Source organism: Pangasianodon hypophthalmus, chromosome 8 (genome assembly GCF_027358585.1).
Source record: "Pangasianodon hypophthalmus isolate fPanHyp1 chromosome 8, fPanHyp1.pri, whole genome shotgun sequence".
NCBI lineage: Eukaryota > Metazoa > Chordata > Actinopteri > Siluriformes > Pangasiidae > Pangasianodon > Pangasianodon hypophthalmus.
Genome location: NC_069717.1, coordinates 5829461 through 5847715, shown reverse-complemented (window position 1 = coordinate 5847715; position 18255 = coordinate 5829461). Strand labels below are relative to the sequence as shown.

Sequence of the window (18255 nt, the reverse complement as noted above, 5' to 3'; positions counted from 1 at the left end):
GCTACATCTAAACCATACATTAACCTAAACACACCACCTCTGTATGGAGAAGAGTGAGTGACAGATAGAGATGTAATCATACTGGGGGACAAACATGACCAAAAATTAATAACGTAACTCCTAGGTCCTGCTGTGAGCTGTTAGCATTTTCAGTCTTTTTAACACTTTTATTATTTTTATTTAGTAGGGGTCCCTGGAGGATTAGTGGTTAGGCCTCGGTGCTCTCACCACCACGGCTCGGGTCCGAATCAAGGCCAGGGTTAGGGTTGCACATGACTGAGGGTTGGGTCAGGAAGGGCATCCAGTGTAAAAACTGTGCCAAATCAAATATGCAGACCAAAGATCTGCTGTGGCAACCCCTAACGGCAGCAGCCGTTGCATTTAAGTGTGGAATGACAACACACTGATGAAAATTGTTTGTCACTGATGAGATAAAACAACACAAGAGCAATGCAATGAAGGTTTTGCTTTTCTGTGTCGTACATTTTCTGCAAGTCAATATTGTAAATCAGAACAGTTTGTGTATTTTTTTTCATTTTTTCACAGATGTGATTGCATTTCACTCTGGCACAGGGCCCTCTCCATACCTCTGTAGGTCCATTTTATCACCCACTGAGGGCCACTTTTGTTCAAAGACACTGCTGTGTTAAGTAGGCGGAGTCATACAGTCTCCCTAATTGGTCTACATATACAGTACATATAGATTTCACTAGTGCGATAAGGAATGATGAGATTAGTAAGAATAAGAAGGTCAAAATATTCCTGTAAGACTTATAAATAAAACCATATGAGAATTAAGAGTTTCAATAGAACATTTATTTCCCCGACATGAGAAAATACTGTTTCAGACAGGATATTTGGCGAGTAGGTAAAATCTGCAGTTTATACAAGCGTAAAACTTCTCAACATCTTATAAACAGGTACAAGCTCAACAACGTTCTATAATAAATACAGGCTCTGTGCTTCGTGGTGCAAAAAAGGAATTTTTACTGTCTAACAGTTTGTGAACATCTTCCTTACAGCACATACATTTTAAAAGCTTAACATAACTAACTCAAGGTCACAAAGCCCATCTTCTTTTAAAACCCATTTCAATAGTTTACCTTAAATAAGCTTTGATTTGAATCTTCAACCAATATATAATTTAATTCTCTCTCTTTCTCTCTCTCTCTTTCTTTGTGTTCCATAAATAAATTACATTTCTGTGTATCAAAAAGTGATAATATTTAACCACAGACAACTGGCTGCAAATCAGACATAAACTGTAAGTATATATTTTTCTTGCAACTGAATGTACGCACACAGTCGAGGACAAGCAGGATACACTTTTGCAGCAAGCCAGTGATCTGATCTTTTTTTCTTTTTTCTTTTTTAAACAAATATGTACAGAAGAGATCTAATTTCTTCATACATCCAGGCGATTGATTTCATACACAAGATCCAAATTAAATATCATATGATAAAAAAGTAGTTATATACACGAGTGTCTTAACAATATACAAGAAGTGGTTTGTAAAACGTTAAAAAGTAAAAAGCTATCGTAAGAAAAATGGCAGTGATTCATTCACACGTTCGCACACACTTGCCAGCTGATTCATTCACTCCTTTGTATTAAGCGAATCGTTGTCAGAGAACAGATACCGTTAGATGTCTATATCCAGCCTTCAGACGGTCCACACTCAAAACCACGGGATTTAAAGTGACACTAGTATTTAAAAAAAAAACACTCACAGTTACGTTCATTAAAAATCTTTTCTCTAACCCACCCAGACCGTAAGAGGAATAAGAAAAAAAACAAAGCATGGCTGCAACTCCTTCTTGACACTGGAAAGAAATGCACTGAACTTGCATTCAAGCAACTTCACCTCTCAATATTACTCTACGAGACTAGTAGAGTGAGAGGATTGGCAAGCAGCCGTCTGTGCGTATGCTGTTTGAGCGGTAGTGATGAGCTCAGGTAGTGATGCGCAGTAGGAATCCTGTCTACAGGTAGCTGGAAGCGATGAAGCCGTGGTCACTGCGCACTCGGCTCAGGTGGATCATGGCTCGGTCATAGGCCACCTGCACGGATTTGCGGATGCTCGTCTTTCGGCCCTCCATCAGACGCAGTTTGTCCGCCGTGTCATCTACTCCAAGCGGCAGCAGCTTCTCCCGAGGTAACCACTGCCTGCGATGGCAACAACACAGCCAGTGAGACAGTATATTCAGACAACTGAATATACAACAAAATTAATTTAAATTATATACTGTACACATTTTGGGGCAGTGGTAACTGTAATTACTCTTTACTGCTCCAGGGATGCCATATAATGACTGTCAAGATGCTGTTTTTTTTCCACTTTTGGGATTACTTAAGTATAGATTTATTAATAAATATTCTACTAAAAATATTCCAGCTAATTAAATTATTGAATCCTTGCACTTTTGCCTGTAATGCAATAAATGAAAAGGTAAGCAAATACTGTTAAGCACTTGGCCAGAAAACTTTCTGATATGTTTTTGGTTAAGAGCTACAGCACCATCTGCTGCAAAACTGAATTCCTTAAAGAGTAAGCCAGCCCAATATTAAAATATATGAGCTGTAAATATTACATTATTTACAGCTCATATATTTTAAGAAGTGATGCACAGATGAATCTTGTCTCATACATTTCAAAAGCTATGTCTGAAACTAAAAGGCAATTTACAAGTTTATTCAGTCTAAACATGGCTTAAAAACCACATAACCCAGAGATCCACAGTAAGATCACATCACTCCACTGCTGACTTTGTGTACTGTTAGTCACGCGTTGGTAAACAATGACAGTTGATTGCGTTGTCATATCAGCCAGCCCTAAATGACAATAAATCCTCCCTGTGTAGTTCTATATTGCTCTCAGTGAAAGTTATGCAGATTTTATCTACACTGGTCCTACCAGGTGCGCTTGTTATCAAAGAAGAGAACAAGGTAGAGTTTCTCTCCAGCCTCCTCCTGTCTCTGCTCTCCGAGCCGCAGCACATCCGCAGGTGGCACAGGGATGGGCACGCCATTATGCAACACACCCTCCTCTGGCATGTCCGGATCTATGATCTACCGCGGGGAAAAAGAAAATTTAGCCACACGGTGTACATGTCAAACACCATAGGCATGATTTAGAGCTCAGTACCGAACTTTAAAAAATAAATAAATAAATAAATAAATAAATCTAGCATGTTAAAACTAGGATTAGTGTTTCACTGTATCTCTACAAACCTGGAATTTACTGGAATGAAACACCTACAAGCAAGCAATTTTTAAAAATAAAATGTCACTATTAGTCACTATATCTCATGGTGACAGACATTTGCCAGATTTTACTGATGACTGATGTTTTCAGAAGGTTACCAATGTTGCAAGTTTATTGTTGTACAGTGGAGTGGAGGTGTACTCTGAACTGTTTTATCAATCCCACTCACGCTCACTCCTGAAGGAATTCTGACCAATCCTGCCCACTACTGCAGTTGTATTAGTTTCTAATGTACTTAGTTGATTCTATTTTACTACTACTGCTAACAATGGCCCCACATGCATAGCCTAAATTTTGCTGTGAGATTGCTGTGGATGGTACCACATGGATACCCTAACGATTGCTGTGGAGGGTCTCACTTAAAGATTGCACTTACTGAAAACAGTCTATGCTCAGGTCTTATTCATTATTCACTGGATAAATTCAGTTAGATACTATAGATTCAACGCTAAAAACTTTAATGAAGTAAAAAATGATTCTGACATTCACACTAAGGATCCTTTCAAAACACTCAATAGTATATGACTTTATAGTATACGATTGTGGATGAGTAATGACTCATAATCACACTATCCTGCGTCACCGAAAAGACGATGGGTTCCCTTTTGAGTCTGGTTCCTCTCAAGGTTTCTTCCTCATGTTGTCTCAGGGAGTTTTTTCCTTGGCACTGTCGCCTCTGGCTTGCTCATTAGGGATCTAAATCTAAATCCAAATCCAGATTCTGTAATGCTGCTTTGTAACAATGGTGCACTTTGTAAAAGTGCTAGATAAATAAATCTGAATTGAATTGAACCAAAATGTAAACTACTGTGACCCTGACCATGATAATGCAGTTAGTGAAGATGAATGAATAAAGGATTGAATGAGTAAAAACCAGTTTACACCAGATATAGTACATCACATTTCCAATACACTCCCATGTTCATGAGCCTGGACTTATTTGTCCCACAGGCTTCATATCTGACTCCCTTGGCATCAGAATAAGAGCCACCAACACCCATGTCTTTTCTTGAGTCCTACAGGATTCCAGTCTCGATGCACATGTCTACAGTGGAGTAAATATGACTAAAGTAACTAAAAAGCTGCAGAGCATCATCTCTCACCAGAGCAGGGTAGGACGGATATCCTCTGCACTTGGCCCACACAAGGTCCAGAGGCTCGGGTTCTGCATCACTTTCTATAGACAGCATATCCACTGAGAAAGAGAAGAACATAGACACAATAAAGACTATCAAAATACAGTACTCAGTGTTAATGAGTACATCCCAACAGATTTCAGAAAATCATCTGTCTCTCTTGAGAAGTAATACTTTCTGTGGGATACTATACAATAAAATATTCCAGCAACTCTGGTTTATTGGTGGCAAATGAGATTTGTCAGTACAAAAAACAAAACTGGATTTTTTTTTTAACAAAATCATTTAAGACCATGGTGCAAAAATGAGTACACCCCAATGAAGGTTTTAGGAGTGAAACTTGCTAAAATGATAATTAATGGGAATTCAATAACAGAGACATTTAACAGTCTAATCAATCATCACACAGGTGGCTGCCAGATAATTGACAATTAAGAGTTGTATTTAACCATTAAATCCCCTCCCATTCAATGCTGACAATAATGGCACCACGTGGAAGATAAAGGTCACAAGACTTGAGAAAGAAAGTCATTTCTTTACACAAAAAAGGTCAGGGCTATAAGAAAATTAGTAAAGCAGTGCTAATCAGTCAGAATACAGTAGCAAAAGTGATTAAAAAATTCAAAAAGGATGGACTTGTGGCAAGCTCTCCGAGACTTCCAGGCCATCCATGGAAGCTGTGCTAAGAAGAGTTGAGGAAAGTCGCCATGATAATTCATCATAGTTAGCTAAAGCTATAGAAAGCCAAACTGGGGTGACTGTTTCACGAGACACAATACGATGTACGCTGTAGAGGAGTGGCATGCAAGGGTGTCGTCCACGAAGGAAGCCACTGCTAAAGCTCATGCACAAAAAAGCCCATTTAGTATTTACCAGGGCACATGTTGACAAAGGTGAGGAATACTGGGACTCCATACTTTGGTCTGATGAGACAAAGGTATATCTTTTTGGAACTGATGGCATCCAAACCGTATGGTGTCGGAAGGGGGAAGAGTACAACGAAAAAGGCATGGTACCCAGAGTAAAGCATGGCAGTGGCACTGTTCTTCTGTGGGGTAGTATTAGTGCCACAGGTGTCGGGGAATTGCATTTAATTAATGGCATCATGAATTCACAGATGTACTGTGAAATACTGAAAGATAAGATGCTACTATCTCTCCATGCCCTGGGTCTCCAAGGCACTCTTTCAACATGATAATAACCCAAAAGGTCACTGCTGCATTTCTGAGGAAGAACAGGGTGAAAGTGATTGAGTGGCCAAGCATGTCACCTGACCTCAACCCAATAGTACACCTGTGGGTCGTTCTGAAAAGACAGGTCAAGCATCATTCTCAATCCAGCATCCAGGCTCTGAAAGAGCTCATTCTCCAAGAATGGAGAAAGACAGACGTGGCAGTATGTCGCCAACTTGTTCACTCCATGTCTAGAAGAGTTGGTGCTGTTCTTAAAAATCATGGAAGCCATACAAAATATTAGATTTTGTAGAATTTGTTGTAGGATGTATTCATTTTTACAACATCTCATTTGAATAAAATGTATTATTTTCTTATCCTAATGAAGTTGGTGACCAACCTCTGATGTTCTTAATAAAACAGATGATTAATAAAACTCAGTTTTGTCAAAACTCCACTGATTGCTCTGGTGTTCACTGAGAAATAGGTAAAAATCTTAATTTTCAAAGGGGGTGTACTCATTTATGCCGAGTACTGTACTTTTGAATCGATATTTGCATATGTAGCCTGTTGTTTAAGTTTGATGTCAGTAGTTTGACGTCATCTTACCTGGTCCAGTGTAGTCCGAATCTCCATTAACAGTCTCTAGGAATGGTACTTTAGACAAAGCAGGTTTTCCTCGACTTTTTTTTGGTGGCAATGTACTACAAAGATAAACAGGTCATCTGTTACTGACATGAGACTACAATTTAAAATAAAAAAATAAAACAAACACACAATAAAGTAAAAAAAAAAAAAAAAAAAAAAAAGACAAATAAATTTTAAAAAATACATCTGATGTTTGATTTTTCTAATTATTATGAATAAAATGCCATTGGACAACAGGAAATATGCACAGAAGCCCCTTGACATGATAGGCATTTATGTCTCATGACACAATAATACTTGCTTATCACATGTTCAGATCAAACCTTCAGAATTTCTTACCTTTTTAAAAGCTATTTAAAGGAACACAGCTAAAGAACAGCACTCACAAATTTTAACCACTTTGCACACTCAAATGAATTCTCCTGAAAGGATATGACACTGTTTTATAGTCTAGACTGACTTTAGCATAGTAGTCTCTTACATTTCCTTTTTGAGTATGGGTGAAGAACTGCTGTCAGAGTCTGAACCACCATCTTTGTGCTTTTTGAATCCGTTTGTGAGAGCTGTGAACACAAAAATAACTTCTTTAGAAATGAGTAAGGCCCAAAGAGATAAGCAACTGCCAAAACCACAGACCCCTTCTTAAACTATGACTAAAGACTCTCTGTTAGTTACATTGTTGAAAGCCACACGCAGTGCAAGCCTACTTTCTTACATGGTCATAAGCCAATAAGACAATCGTTACAATCATTACAACTCTGCAACAAATACAACAGCAACTAACAGCAGGTTCTTTACTGGTTCAGTCCCTACATAGTAAGATGAATACAGCTGTTATAGTCAACTCATATTATACACAATTTGGCTATGTTTCAAATAGCCTTTATTAGGGCTGCTGTATTTGTTCTAGCATTTTTTTTAGCAACACATTTCTTCCATCATTTCTTAATCAGCAGTACAGCGAAAGATCAAGGTTAATGCCTTAAGTAATTCTACAATTACTCATTCCAGTACAAATTAGTCATTACAAAAGTTAGCAGTTATACCGGTTTCTATAGAGCGAGGTGGGGTCTTCTCCCGTTGCTCCTCAGGACTAGCACTGCGGCTGCGAGCTCTCTGATTGGCCGGGGTGAGAATGGGTGGAACCGTTGCCTCTGTGGTTAGAGGGGTAGTAGTGGTAGTTGGAGCGGTAGGGTGCTGCGGTGTTCTACTCTCACCATTCTGCAGCTGATTGTCTTTGTCACGATGCAGCTTGGCGCCATTTTTCGCTTTTCTGAACAGGATGGAGGTGCGGCGACCCACTCCTCCTGAAACAGGCCGTGTAGGAGATTCAGTGTTTGACACGCCATTGAGCAGCTTCCCCTCGCTGGGCGACAACACAGGTGGGGCCTCTCGCACCCTTGAGTTTTGAGAGGCCCCATCGACCTCTGAATCTGCATCTGGACTCTCAGTGCTTGGTTTGAGGGGTTCAGGAGGGGACATGGTTTTAGGATCAGTCATTGGCCGGAGAGTGGGGGGATCCAGTGGGGTCTCTCCAGGAGGAGGGGATAAGGCCAGACCAGAGGGCTCAAGGGTGGGAGGGGGTGTGGATTTACAATCATCTAGAAATGAAAAGAGGAGTTAGATTAGTTAATGGGTGGATCTAAGATGATACATAAGAAGCTTAAGAAGCTTCTGTGCTTGCATAAATACTGAATACTGTTCAAAATGTATTAAAGTCACCTAAAACTCAAATTTATACAAATTTGTTACACTGAATAAGGGATATCTAGATGTGGCTGTTTGGAAAAAAATATAATACATTAACAAAAACAGGCACAAAAGATACTACATTTTTATGTATTTTACATTTTAATGACACTTGACTAACACATATGCCTGGGTCTGGGCTGGTTCGCAAAAGACATTATCTAGTTTTTAAACCCTTATCAATCTTTAATGTAACCTTTGTCTGAGGATGAAGACAGGTTGTTCTCAGCGTCCATGTCTTTGTCCTCATCATCTTCGTCGTCATCCTGCTCTTCCTCTTTGGCGTCTCCGTTAGACAGGTGAGAGTTACGGCGGTAGCGGACATTGTTGATCTCTTTGCGTAGCAGCCGAATGCGACGTGTACGGGCCCCACTTGAGCGCATTGACGTCACCACGTCCAGCTTATCCAGCAGCTCCTTCAGTTGGTCCTCCACCGTCATGTGCAGCCGGTTCTCTGGGTCTAGCAGGGTGTCCACTGCACAATATACACACTATACTGATGAGTACATGAGCAAAAACTCAGCTGGCTTTCTTTGGCAAATCTGCAACCTAAGGCCCATGTAACACTGAAATCTGTAGAATTCTCTCATGGCATAATTTTATTCTGTGCCTGAAATGTCTAAATAGAAATGTCTAAATATATTTTGAATATCTGCACTGAGACAAAGAAAACCTGTGAAAATACATAAGAGATTGTTATGCAGCTTGTAGTGGTAGATGGTACACTGAATAAATGAGTTAGGGTTCTGCATATCTAGATTTGCAAATATTTCTAGATATTAGGCTGCATCAGGCCATGCCGAGGTTGATTATTGTCCTATAAATAATCAATATATTTTTTTACACTTTATTTTGAGTGTTTATATCTAGAAAGAAGTAATATCTGACACTACAAAGATAAATCAAAAGAATAGTTCAGTACTCATTTCACAGTACTCACCATATTTCATTAAAATGTATACCATATTACATACCCTTGACTGTTACTGTTCAAGAGAATAAATTAGACAAGTAAACTGATACACACAGATCTAACATGATGGATATGTTTTGTCCCCTGCCACTCACCGTCCTCCAGCGTGCAGCGGTAGTAGTCGTTTTTGTGTGGTGACTCTGGCAGGTGCATGCCCGTGTGAGGGTCCAGCCCTGTGTTGTGAGCCTGCCTCTGTGCGTGGCGCAGGATCGCACCCCCTAACTCCCGCAGGCGCACCGCTGCTTTGTAAAACACAGTGTCCTTAGCGTTATAGAGCAGACAGTTGGAGATCATGAGGTTGAAGTCAGTCTCCAGGTCAGAAAGCGTACGGTACTGGTGAGCCTCCAGCTTGGACCTCATGGTGGAGAAGTCCATGGGCTGAGAGACAAACTCCAGGTAATCTGGTACCTGAGATGCACAGAGAATTCCATTACAGGCAGAAAGAGAGAAAGAGTACCCCGAGATAAATGAATTTTTCTGATCCCCATGGAAAAAAGGATCAAAGTTCTCATCACGCGCAGAAAAAATAATTAGCAGATACACGATACTTATGATGTAATTACGACCATGTGGCAGAGGCATAAAAAGAGTATTTACGCCTATATTAGGTGAACCATACAGAAATCTTCTCTCTCTCTTTTTTTTAATAGTGTTTCACGATACTGCATACAAACGGGGAGCTTATCTTGACTTCCTCCACTTAGATCATCACTCTAATTCTCAGCAGTGATAATACTTGACCTGTACCTCTTTAAGGTTGACCGGCTCTGCAAAGATACGTGCTACATCTTTCTCCTGCAGCTGGTCCAAGGTGGAGCGCTGCAGCATGAGAGCAGGAGTCAGCTGCATCTCCATCACAGCCTGGTGCACCTTCACCTGCACGACACAGAGTGGGACTTGATTAGTCTAATTTTACTCTCTCTATGCCCAATGGACACCAAAAGCACTGTAAAATAATGTCAAAATCTGAACTGTGTGTGTTTAAAACCATCCATGGCATAGCGAATGCACCAGACGTAAGGGAAGGACAGAAAGTACGAAAATGAACAATATCAACAGTGGTTTCGAAACTACTTGTTGCATTAGTTAGAGGCAGTGGTGAAATGAATACTTGCTCAGCTCTTTGTCTGTTTGAACAGCTCAAACAATGAAATAACTGCATTCCTTAATAGCACAGGAGGCAAGGCATAGCACCTGAGGTCATCCATTATGTTTACTGTTTATTGAAAATGGCTAAACCACAGTGCTGATGATTTCCTGAAACTGACTGGTCAGATGATGCTGATTAATTTTCTATAACAGAAGTGCTGTCAACAGCTGCCAAGCAAATATCACAGGCACACAGGGACTCTCTATAAACAGATTTGTGTGTAACTGTTAATACGATGAGAAGATGTTTATTTAGCATTTTTGGAAGGCGTCTCCAGTGTTGGCACTTTTCACTCAGTGGACAGTGCAATTTGCATTAAACCTAACAACGAAAGTATAAAGTGTCATTCTTTAATTAATAAAAATTGTAATCAGTGGCAAATGGCTATGGTATAAGAGAACTAAAACACTCCAGAACATGCTGTTATAGGAACATTGCATCAGGCAGCACAAAAACAAATTCTGAGACTAAAACCCACCATCAGCAAAAAAATCATTTAAAAAAGTAATTAAGCCTTGTCCTTTTTTTTGGGTAAAACCTGACAGTACCTGCTCCCTCTTTAGTTTCTCTCTCTTCCGGATGAGCTCCACTAGGAGCCGCGCCCTCTCCAAATCATGACGTAACTTCTGCCAGTATTTGAGCTCTTCTCGCACAGCGCTGACCTTCTCATCTGGTTCGGTCTGTGCATGCACACACACACACACACACACACAAAAGGCACACACTATGAGATTGGCCAAGACATGGAAGACACATTAAGACTCTTCATAATAACATAAAGTGTGAAGTTGTTCTTGGCAGTATAACTGAAGGTTATCCAATCAACACTCCTTGGTTTTCTTGACAGCGAAACACAAATATTGAAATATTTCAGAAAAAACACACCTGATCCGCACTCCTCTGGGCCTGCAGATGCGAGTGTAACCGCCGAATGAGAGGTACTCCATTACGTGACTGACGCTTCAGTAACCAATAATTGTGCAACCTCTGCATAAAATAATTCTTCTTTTGAATAATAATACCTTTAAAAACTTTGTTTAACCTGTGGAAGACAACAATACACAAATAAACCAATATAAATAAATGTATGACTACTTACAAGATAATTCAGATACTGAGAAAGGACAACAGAAATGAACAGTGGTGGGCAATATGATAAAAATATCATTTAAATATCAATTTAAAGACATTCCTGCAATATTTTTACAATACTTTGTATGCTAGTGGATTGTCAGAAAAACACCAATGCATTTTTAAATCCCCATAAAAATGTGTTCAGACACCTAAAGATAAACACAGAAAAGTTGGTAATATTTGGTTAAAAAAAGTATTTTAAACATCCGGTCAGAAATTCATCAGTGGGGTAATAATGGAGTTAAGGTACTAGTCTCTAGCCTTAGACACTCCACCCACTTCTGGTACCATTTGTATACCTTTTTTTGCCCACAAGCTTCAAAGTCTTGAAGATCACAATGTCTGAGGAAGATACAGTCAGTGGAATGAAAAAGGTTTACACAATCTAGTCTTTAAAAGTTATTAGAGGGTTTTGTGAATGGCAAGTAAACGAGGTAATCTTGCATGTTTGCCGATGAGCTACAGAAAAACGACTGTGGTTGGTCACCTGTCATATCACTCACGAATATAAAAAGTTCCCAAGTTCTGGCTCTCAAGATGTTGAAAGTACCGACAATATCTCAGAAAAGTGTATTGTGAGACACCTTATCATACTGACTGTCATATCACGCATCTCTATGTGTGAATACAGATCTACTCACCTGTGTGGGGGAATCTGGGGCACGGTGACCAGTGGTGTTGATGCTTTTTTGGATGTTACTTCTGGACTTTTCTTCCCCTTCTTCTTTTTCTTATTGACCCCCTTCTTATTGCTTTGTGAAGACTTTATCAGCTGGGGACTCTGCGCATAGGCACTCATTCCTCGACTGGCCCGGCAGCCCAGCACCCTCCCTCCATTCTCTTCGTCATCTGACCCCTCCTTCTCAGGAGGTGAGTGCGCCTCGCAGAATGCTGTCTTCTTCACAGAGAACGTTGTACCGTTGGCTGTGGTTTCTCGTACCGGCTCGATTTTCATGAAGAGTCCAGCCCTCTGGGCACAAGTGACGTGGAATGCCGTGTAGCAGTTGGCTCGGTGGCATTGGATAGAGGCGCCACGGCCCTTCTGCTTGCACAGGTAGCACGTCAATCTCCAGCGAGCTGCCGGGATGTTGTTTACACCCTCAATGGGCTCGAGAAATACCGTGTTTGCAAAGCACACCTCGGGAATCCAGATGGCACACACCACATGTGCCCAGCGTCCGTCACTCGTCTGCTTGAATGCGCCGCCTCTATTCGGGCACAATGCACAGTCCACAGGCCGAGAGGGAGACTGAAGGCAACGGCGGCAAAGCCAAGGGCCCTCGGGCACGTACGGCACACCGTAGCACTCCTGATGCACAGCCAGGTTGCACACGTCGCAGAACAGGATCACGTTGCTGTTGAGGCACTCGTCATCCAGGCACACACAGCAGAAGGCGTCCTCATCCACGGCACTCTGAGGGATTCTCGACTCCAGGAATGACTCCTTCTCTAGCCGGTCCATCAGGAGTTCAAAGATGTCCGCCGATACAGCTGTCTGGCCTTCAGATGCCCGTTTCTCGTTCACCACCTCTAGCCAGGCTGCGTCCTCCTCATCCATGTCGTACTCAGCCTCGGCCTCCAGCTCCTCCGGTGACTTCTCTATGTAACGATAATAGGCGGTGGGGAGAGGTGGAGCATCAATGGGCTCAAATGACTCCAGAACCCTAAACGTGGGCTCGGGTAAGGCTGAGCAGGTGTTATTGTGCTGCTGGGCTGAGTTATGCTGCGTGTGATGATGTCTGTGTGAGTTCTGAGAGGAAGAAGATGCATTTTTGGAGTCCTTCTTTCTGCCCTTCTGGCTTGCAGACCTGCGGCTTGGACTAGCCACAATGGTTGCAGATGTCTGCTCACTGTTCTCTTTGTTGCTGTTGCACTCAGCCATGTCCTGTGCCATCATTTCGTCTTCAGTGATAATGGCCAACGGGTCAAAGATGCTGATGCGGTGCAGCCGGCCATCTAGATCCACCTCCACCATTTTCTGGGCTTGGGCGTAGGTCAGGGTCTCTCGTGTCGGGGAGACTTTGAGTCTGTAGGGGGAGGGCGAGCGGGGCTGTGCAACCCCCCGAGCTCCACCACCTCGAGGTGTAGCAGCATCGCTTTTCCTGGCGCCCAAACCCCCGGGGAGGCCCCCTCTCCGGCGTGGCTTTCTCATGGACACCTTTACGCAGCCACGCTGAGCCTGGACCTACACAGACACATAAAAAAGACATATAAAACCAAAACTGATATCGCAGCTCTCCTTCAAGCGAGGCAAAGCCGATCTTAGAGTGCCAAACAGGGATGCAGTAATCCCACTTTTTTTTTCCATTTTTGATATGATACAATATCAAAGCTCAGGGTATTGGCCAGTACTTGATACTGATCCTGGCTGAACAAGTTCGGTGAAACAGCAGTTTGATGGCAGCGTGGCTAATTATGACAAATTTCAGTAACACATCTTCATGCTAATAAATCAGATCGGAAAATATGGTAAATCTGATCAAATCCAGCATTTTAGGCCAGTATATGTCTTTAAACCTATACTTAAGTTTTTGTTTGGTACATCCCTAGTGCCATAGTTTCAGCGATTATGACTTAAATTATAAAAACTTTTATACACTCAACAATAAAGCAGTGTCTGTTTGCAGATTAGGCGCTACTTCTAAAGTTTCCTAACGTGTTTTATGTCTTTAAAAAAATGTTCAGTAACTTGTAAATGTCCAAAACAGAGATTGCCCGGATATTTAAGTATCATGCTGGGTTTAATTAGGCGACCAGGATATCTCAGTAACTAACCCTCCTGCGCGCGAGCATCATAAACGGGACGTGTTTGTTTACAGTTATGAAGTCATGTGCCTTTAAATGCGATGCGCGCGCTGCTTCTTACCGGAAGTGGTGACAAATCCAACAGAGGTTTCAAAGATATTATTAACTTTTTGACACATATAATTTACAGGTAATTACAAGAGTATCCTCAATACAATACCTCAGTAAAACTAGCTTAATAATGGAAAATAACGACTCAGGACTGATCACACGGAAAACATTAAAAGTTAACAACTTGGACAGCTCATAAACTTATGAATAAAGTAACTGTTATTGTCTATGCTTGGAACGGTAAAGAAAAATCAGAGTATTGGGCAATAATAACATCAAAATATGTACTGAATGAGTTACCTAGCTAGTTATACTATCAAAAACTAACCTAAACAAACACAAACCTGACACTGTAGAAAGGAAATAAGAACTAGCAACATACCGTAACGTTACACGCTGAGAGGTAACGCAATAAGGTCGATGATTACATCTATAAACTGTTTATAAAATGCCAAATACAAAGCAATTTAGTTAAAAGATTAGTCAACGGGCCGCGAGACAGTTCACCGAGTGTGTTTTTATTTTTGCCGTCTCTGGGGGCGGGACTTTGATATTATACTCAAGGCCTCCGGCACTTCGCCTTTTAATCGGTTAACATGGCACTCATTTCAGGATACATATTAGGGTGAAGTTGTCTGACACTTTTTGTATCGCTGCTAATCCGAACTTTGATCCACAGATCGAGAAAGTTATGTAAAAGTTGTTGAGAATTTATCACTCAAGTCAGACCGCCGCCAAGAACTAGCAAGTTTTCACAGCGTAATAGCGCTGAAGCAGCCAATCACTGTTCTCAGAACGCACCTCGAGTCCTCGTCTGACCAATCACAGTCGAGCTAAATAGTCGGGGTAGGTTGCGCGTGCTCATTTCTAGAACGAAATGTCAGCCATATTAACGGTCTACCAGAACTTCAGGTAGAAGTCCATGGTAACAGGACTGTCACGGAAATTTAACGATTTATTCGTGGCAGCAGTGTATTACAACGCATTTGCAAACTCTAGTATATAAATTGACGGCTTATCAAGACCGTATACGGTGTCAGTGAGACTGGAAAGGCTCTCAGTAGTCATCTAGTTAGCTTTAAAACCTGGACTAAACTCACATCAGTCTGCCCGCAAACCTATTATTCAGGCTAATGTTTTGCTAGTTGCTGAGCTAACTGCTGACTGACATTGACGAGCGCACGACAGGCTACATTTTCGCAACACATTCACTGAATACGTGTTAAATACACTGCAAACAAGCAAATGGGTACAGAATTACCTTATCTTTAAAACAGAAACACCAGAAATCGAGCGTGAGCCTTTTGCAGAGCTGCTTTTTTCGCGCCCGCTAGCTACTACCTACTAGCAGAGGGTTTTCCGAAAAAGCCGGTAAAAATTCGCCGATAAAATGTCCCCTTAAATGTCCTCAGTCTTTCATGGTATAGTCGTGGAAATGTCTTCCTGGGCTCATAAAGGCAAGTATATTCCCCTTACACGAACAGAACAGAACACAGTTCAAATCTAAACAGATTTCTGCCGTAGTTTCTCTGACAGAATGAGTAGCAGGCTAAGCTAAGCTGGCTATTTTCAGCCACATAATGTACCGCCGTTGGCTTGCTAGATAGTAAGCTAGCTGATACAGAGGGAGAGAGCGGGGCTTTCAGTCAAGATAGTAAGAACACGCCCCTTCACAGAAAGCAGGCCATTTACATCGTCTGCTTTACCTATTAATCATGTTGTAGGATATTTATTTAACGTCTGATAGACAAAGAAAATTGTAATTAACATTCATCTAGCTGAGAGCGTTCATCAAGGCTTGTACGAGTGGCCATGGTTCATGGGAAAGGTGCAGTGCCTGCTAGCTTCAACTGCACTCAATACAACTATTGGCAACTGGCAGCTGCAGTCAGAGATTTAGCCAGTTAGCACAGAGGCGCTGCATACCACTGAGGTAAATCTCAAGCTCAGAATTAAAGAGAAATGAGCAGGTTTTTAAAGCACGTAAATGACCAAAAGTCTGCAAAACATTTCACTAAACTGCAGCATACATGTGTCATTCTCATATAACAGGTTTCAAGAATTATGTAAAAGAAAAATACACAGTTATTTGATTAACAAATACCTAGATCACTTAAAATCTAGCCTCAGATCCACTGAGAATAATTACAACTCCATGTTTTACACTTCTTTCACTTATTTTATCTGATAATTAAAGAAGCAGGAGAGTATGATAATGCCTTTAGGGATGATTTTAAAAATCATTCGAATCCTGTGTAACATATTTAGGGCATAGAGGAAGTACCATTGAGCGAAAAATTTTGCATACCCTTAAAACAAAATTCATTCATATTAAGTAAGCGCTCCGTCCTGGTCAACGTTGTGGTGGATCCAAGGTCTATCCTGGAAATATTGGGCATGAGAGGCAGGAATACATCTTGGATGGGACACCATTCCATCTCTGGACATCATACGCATACACCAGTCCATCTCTGGACATCATACGCACACACATTCACACACTCATTCAAACCTAAGGGCACTTTACTGTAGCCAGTCCACCTACCAGTATGGTTTCGGAGGTGTGTGGAAACCAGAGAACCTGGAGGAACCCCATGCAGACAGAAGGAAGAACATGATAAACTCGGCACAGACGGTAACCCGAGCTCATGATCGAACCAGGAGCGCTGGAGTTGTAATGTGGAAACACTACCTGTTGTGCCACTGTGCCGTAAATAAATACGTCACATTTAGTGTGTTAGGTTTCTCACATGTTCCTTCGTTATCACAAGCTGCAAAAATATTCAAATAGTTTATTCATCCATTCATCTTCAGTAACCCCTTTATCCTGGTCAGGGTCACGCTGGATCTGGAGTCTATCCCAGGAATATTGGACACAAAGCAGGAATACACTCTGGTATGGGACGCAAGTCTACATTCACACATTTATTGTGGCCAATCCACCTACCAGCATGTTTTTGGGAGATGAGGAGAACATGCACAGGCAGTAACCCGAGCTCAGGATCAAACCCTGGAGCTGTGAGGAGGCAGCGCTACCTGCTGGGCCATTGTGCCGCCCTTAAGACAAAATGAAGAAGGCAAATAAATGTTACATTTAGTCTATTAGGTTTAGGTGTTCAGATGTTCCTTCATTATCACAAGTAACAAAAATAATCAAATAGTTAGCCAGATTAATAAAATAATTAATTTTGACGTATCTGTTCAATCTTTACCCATTTTGTGGCAGAGGTTATCAGATATGTCAAGAAACACTGACTGAGGGTCATGGAGGAAAAAAAATTATTTTAGTATTTTTACCTTATGTTTTGGTTTATGGTCTTCATTTTTAACCTACTGAAATCCTTTTTCTGAGTAGATCAGTTGTAAAATAGAGTTACTTTTTCCCCTTTCACTCAAACTCCACGGGGAATGAACCCGTTTAAACTCAACTGTATATAGGGCATGTATACATTCACTGGCCACTTTAACAGGAACTCTTGTAACCCTGCGCACTGGTGTTTTGCCTCTACTGAAATTGATGGAAATCTGGATTTGTTTTTATTTTAAACCTATTCCAGTTGTTCAAGTTTCTAAAGCTCTGAAAGACATTGACCACAAAGTGTCTGCAGGTCCAGACAAATTGGATCCTTATCTCTTAAAGCTGGAGGCAGATATTGTTGCTGAGCCCATTACTCATTTTTAATTTGAGTCTTCTGTCAAACTCCATACCTAAAATCTGGAAAGCTGCTTATGTTCTCCCCTTACTGAAAGGTGGAGACCCCTCCGAGTTGAAGAACCATCGTCCGATTTCCAAACTTTCAGTCCTGGCTAAGATCCTTGAATCCTAGGTAAATTTGCAATTAAGAGAGTCTTTACTTGATAATAATATTTTCAATCTGGTTTTAGAACTTGTCACAGCACAATTACTGCTGCTATGGTTGTGACAAATAATCTCATTGGTGCCTTGGACAGAAACCAGCATTGCGCTGCCTTGCTTGTGGATCTATCTAAGGCGTTAGATTCAGTGGCTCATGAATTGCTGCTGAACAAACAGGAATGCTGGTCTTGGACCTAAGGCTGTTAAATGGTTCAAAAATTATTTTGTAGATCGAACTCAGTGTGTCTATGCAGAGGGCCGCAAATCTGATTTTCTTGAGATAACTAAAGGTGTCCCCCAGGGTTGACTTGGGTA

The 18255-nt window shown here is 41.2% G+C and overlaps 1 protein-coding gene across 4 annotated transcripts; it reads right to left on the bottom strand.

Moving 5' to 3' along the window:
* Window positions 1-794: 794 nt before the first annotated feature.
* On the bottom strand, window positions 795-15935 carry brpf3b (bromodomain and PHD finger containing, 3b). 4 transcript variants are annotated; one of them, XM_026927894.3, is made up of 13 exons: window positions 15346-15935; window positions 11870-13413; window positions 10980-11136; window positions 10643-10774; window positions 9692-9820; window positions 9040-9352; window positions 8168-8446; window positions 7269-7823; window positions 6704-6785; window positions 6184-6278; window positions 4370-4461; window positions 2916-3070; window positions 795-2167 (listed from the first exon to the last, which is right to left on the bottom strand). In XM_026927894.3, the coding sequence occupies exons 2-13, from the start codon at window positions 13378-13380 to the stop codon at window positions 1984-1986; spliced, it is 3684 nt and encodes a 1227-aa protein (XP_026783695.3). In that variant the 5' UTR covers window positions 13381-13413; window positions 15346-15935; the 3' UTR covers window positions 795-1983. The 4 variants fall into 4 exon arrangements, with proteins under 4 accessions (XP_026783695.3, XP_034162660.2, XP_026783696.3 ...); XM_034306769.2 differs by having other exon boundaries at window positions 15791-15906; XM_026927895.3 differs by lacking the exon at window positions 15346-15935 and adding an exon at window positions 14467-14972.
* Between the last annotated feature and the right edge of the window lie 2320 nt (window positions 15936-18255).

Bases quoted from the DNA above. Each gene is read 5' to 3' on its own strand.
- brpf3b (XM_034306768.2), bottom strand. From the start codon at position 14,024: ATGATGCTCGCGCGCAGGAGG. The intron at 6,279-6,703 runs GTAAGAGACTAC...TTATCTTTGTAG, and splicing joins CCCATACTCAAAAAGGAAAT to TACATTGCCACCAAAAAAAA. The intron at 3,071-4,369 runs GTGAGAGATGAT...TCCCCGCGGTAG, and splicing joins ATCCGTCCTACCCTGCTCTG to ATCATAGATCCGGACATGCC.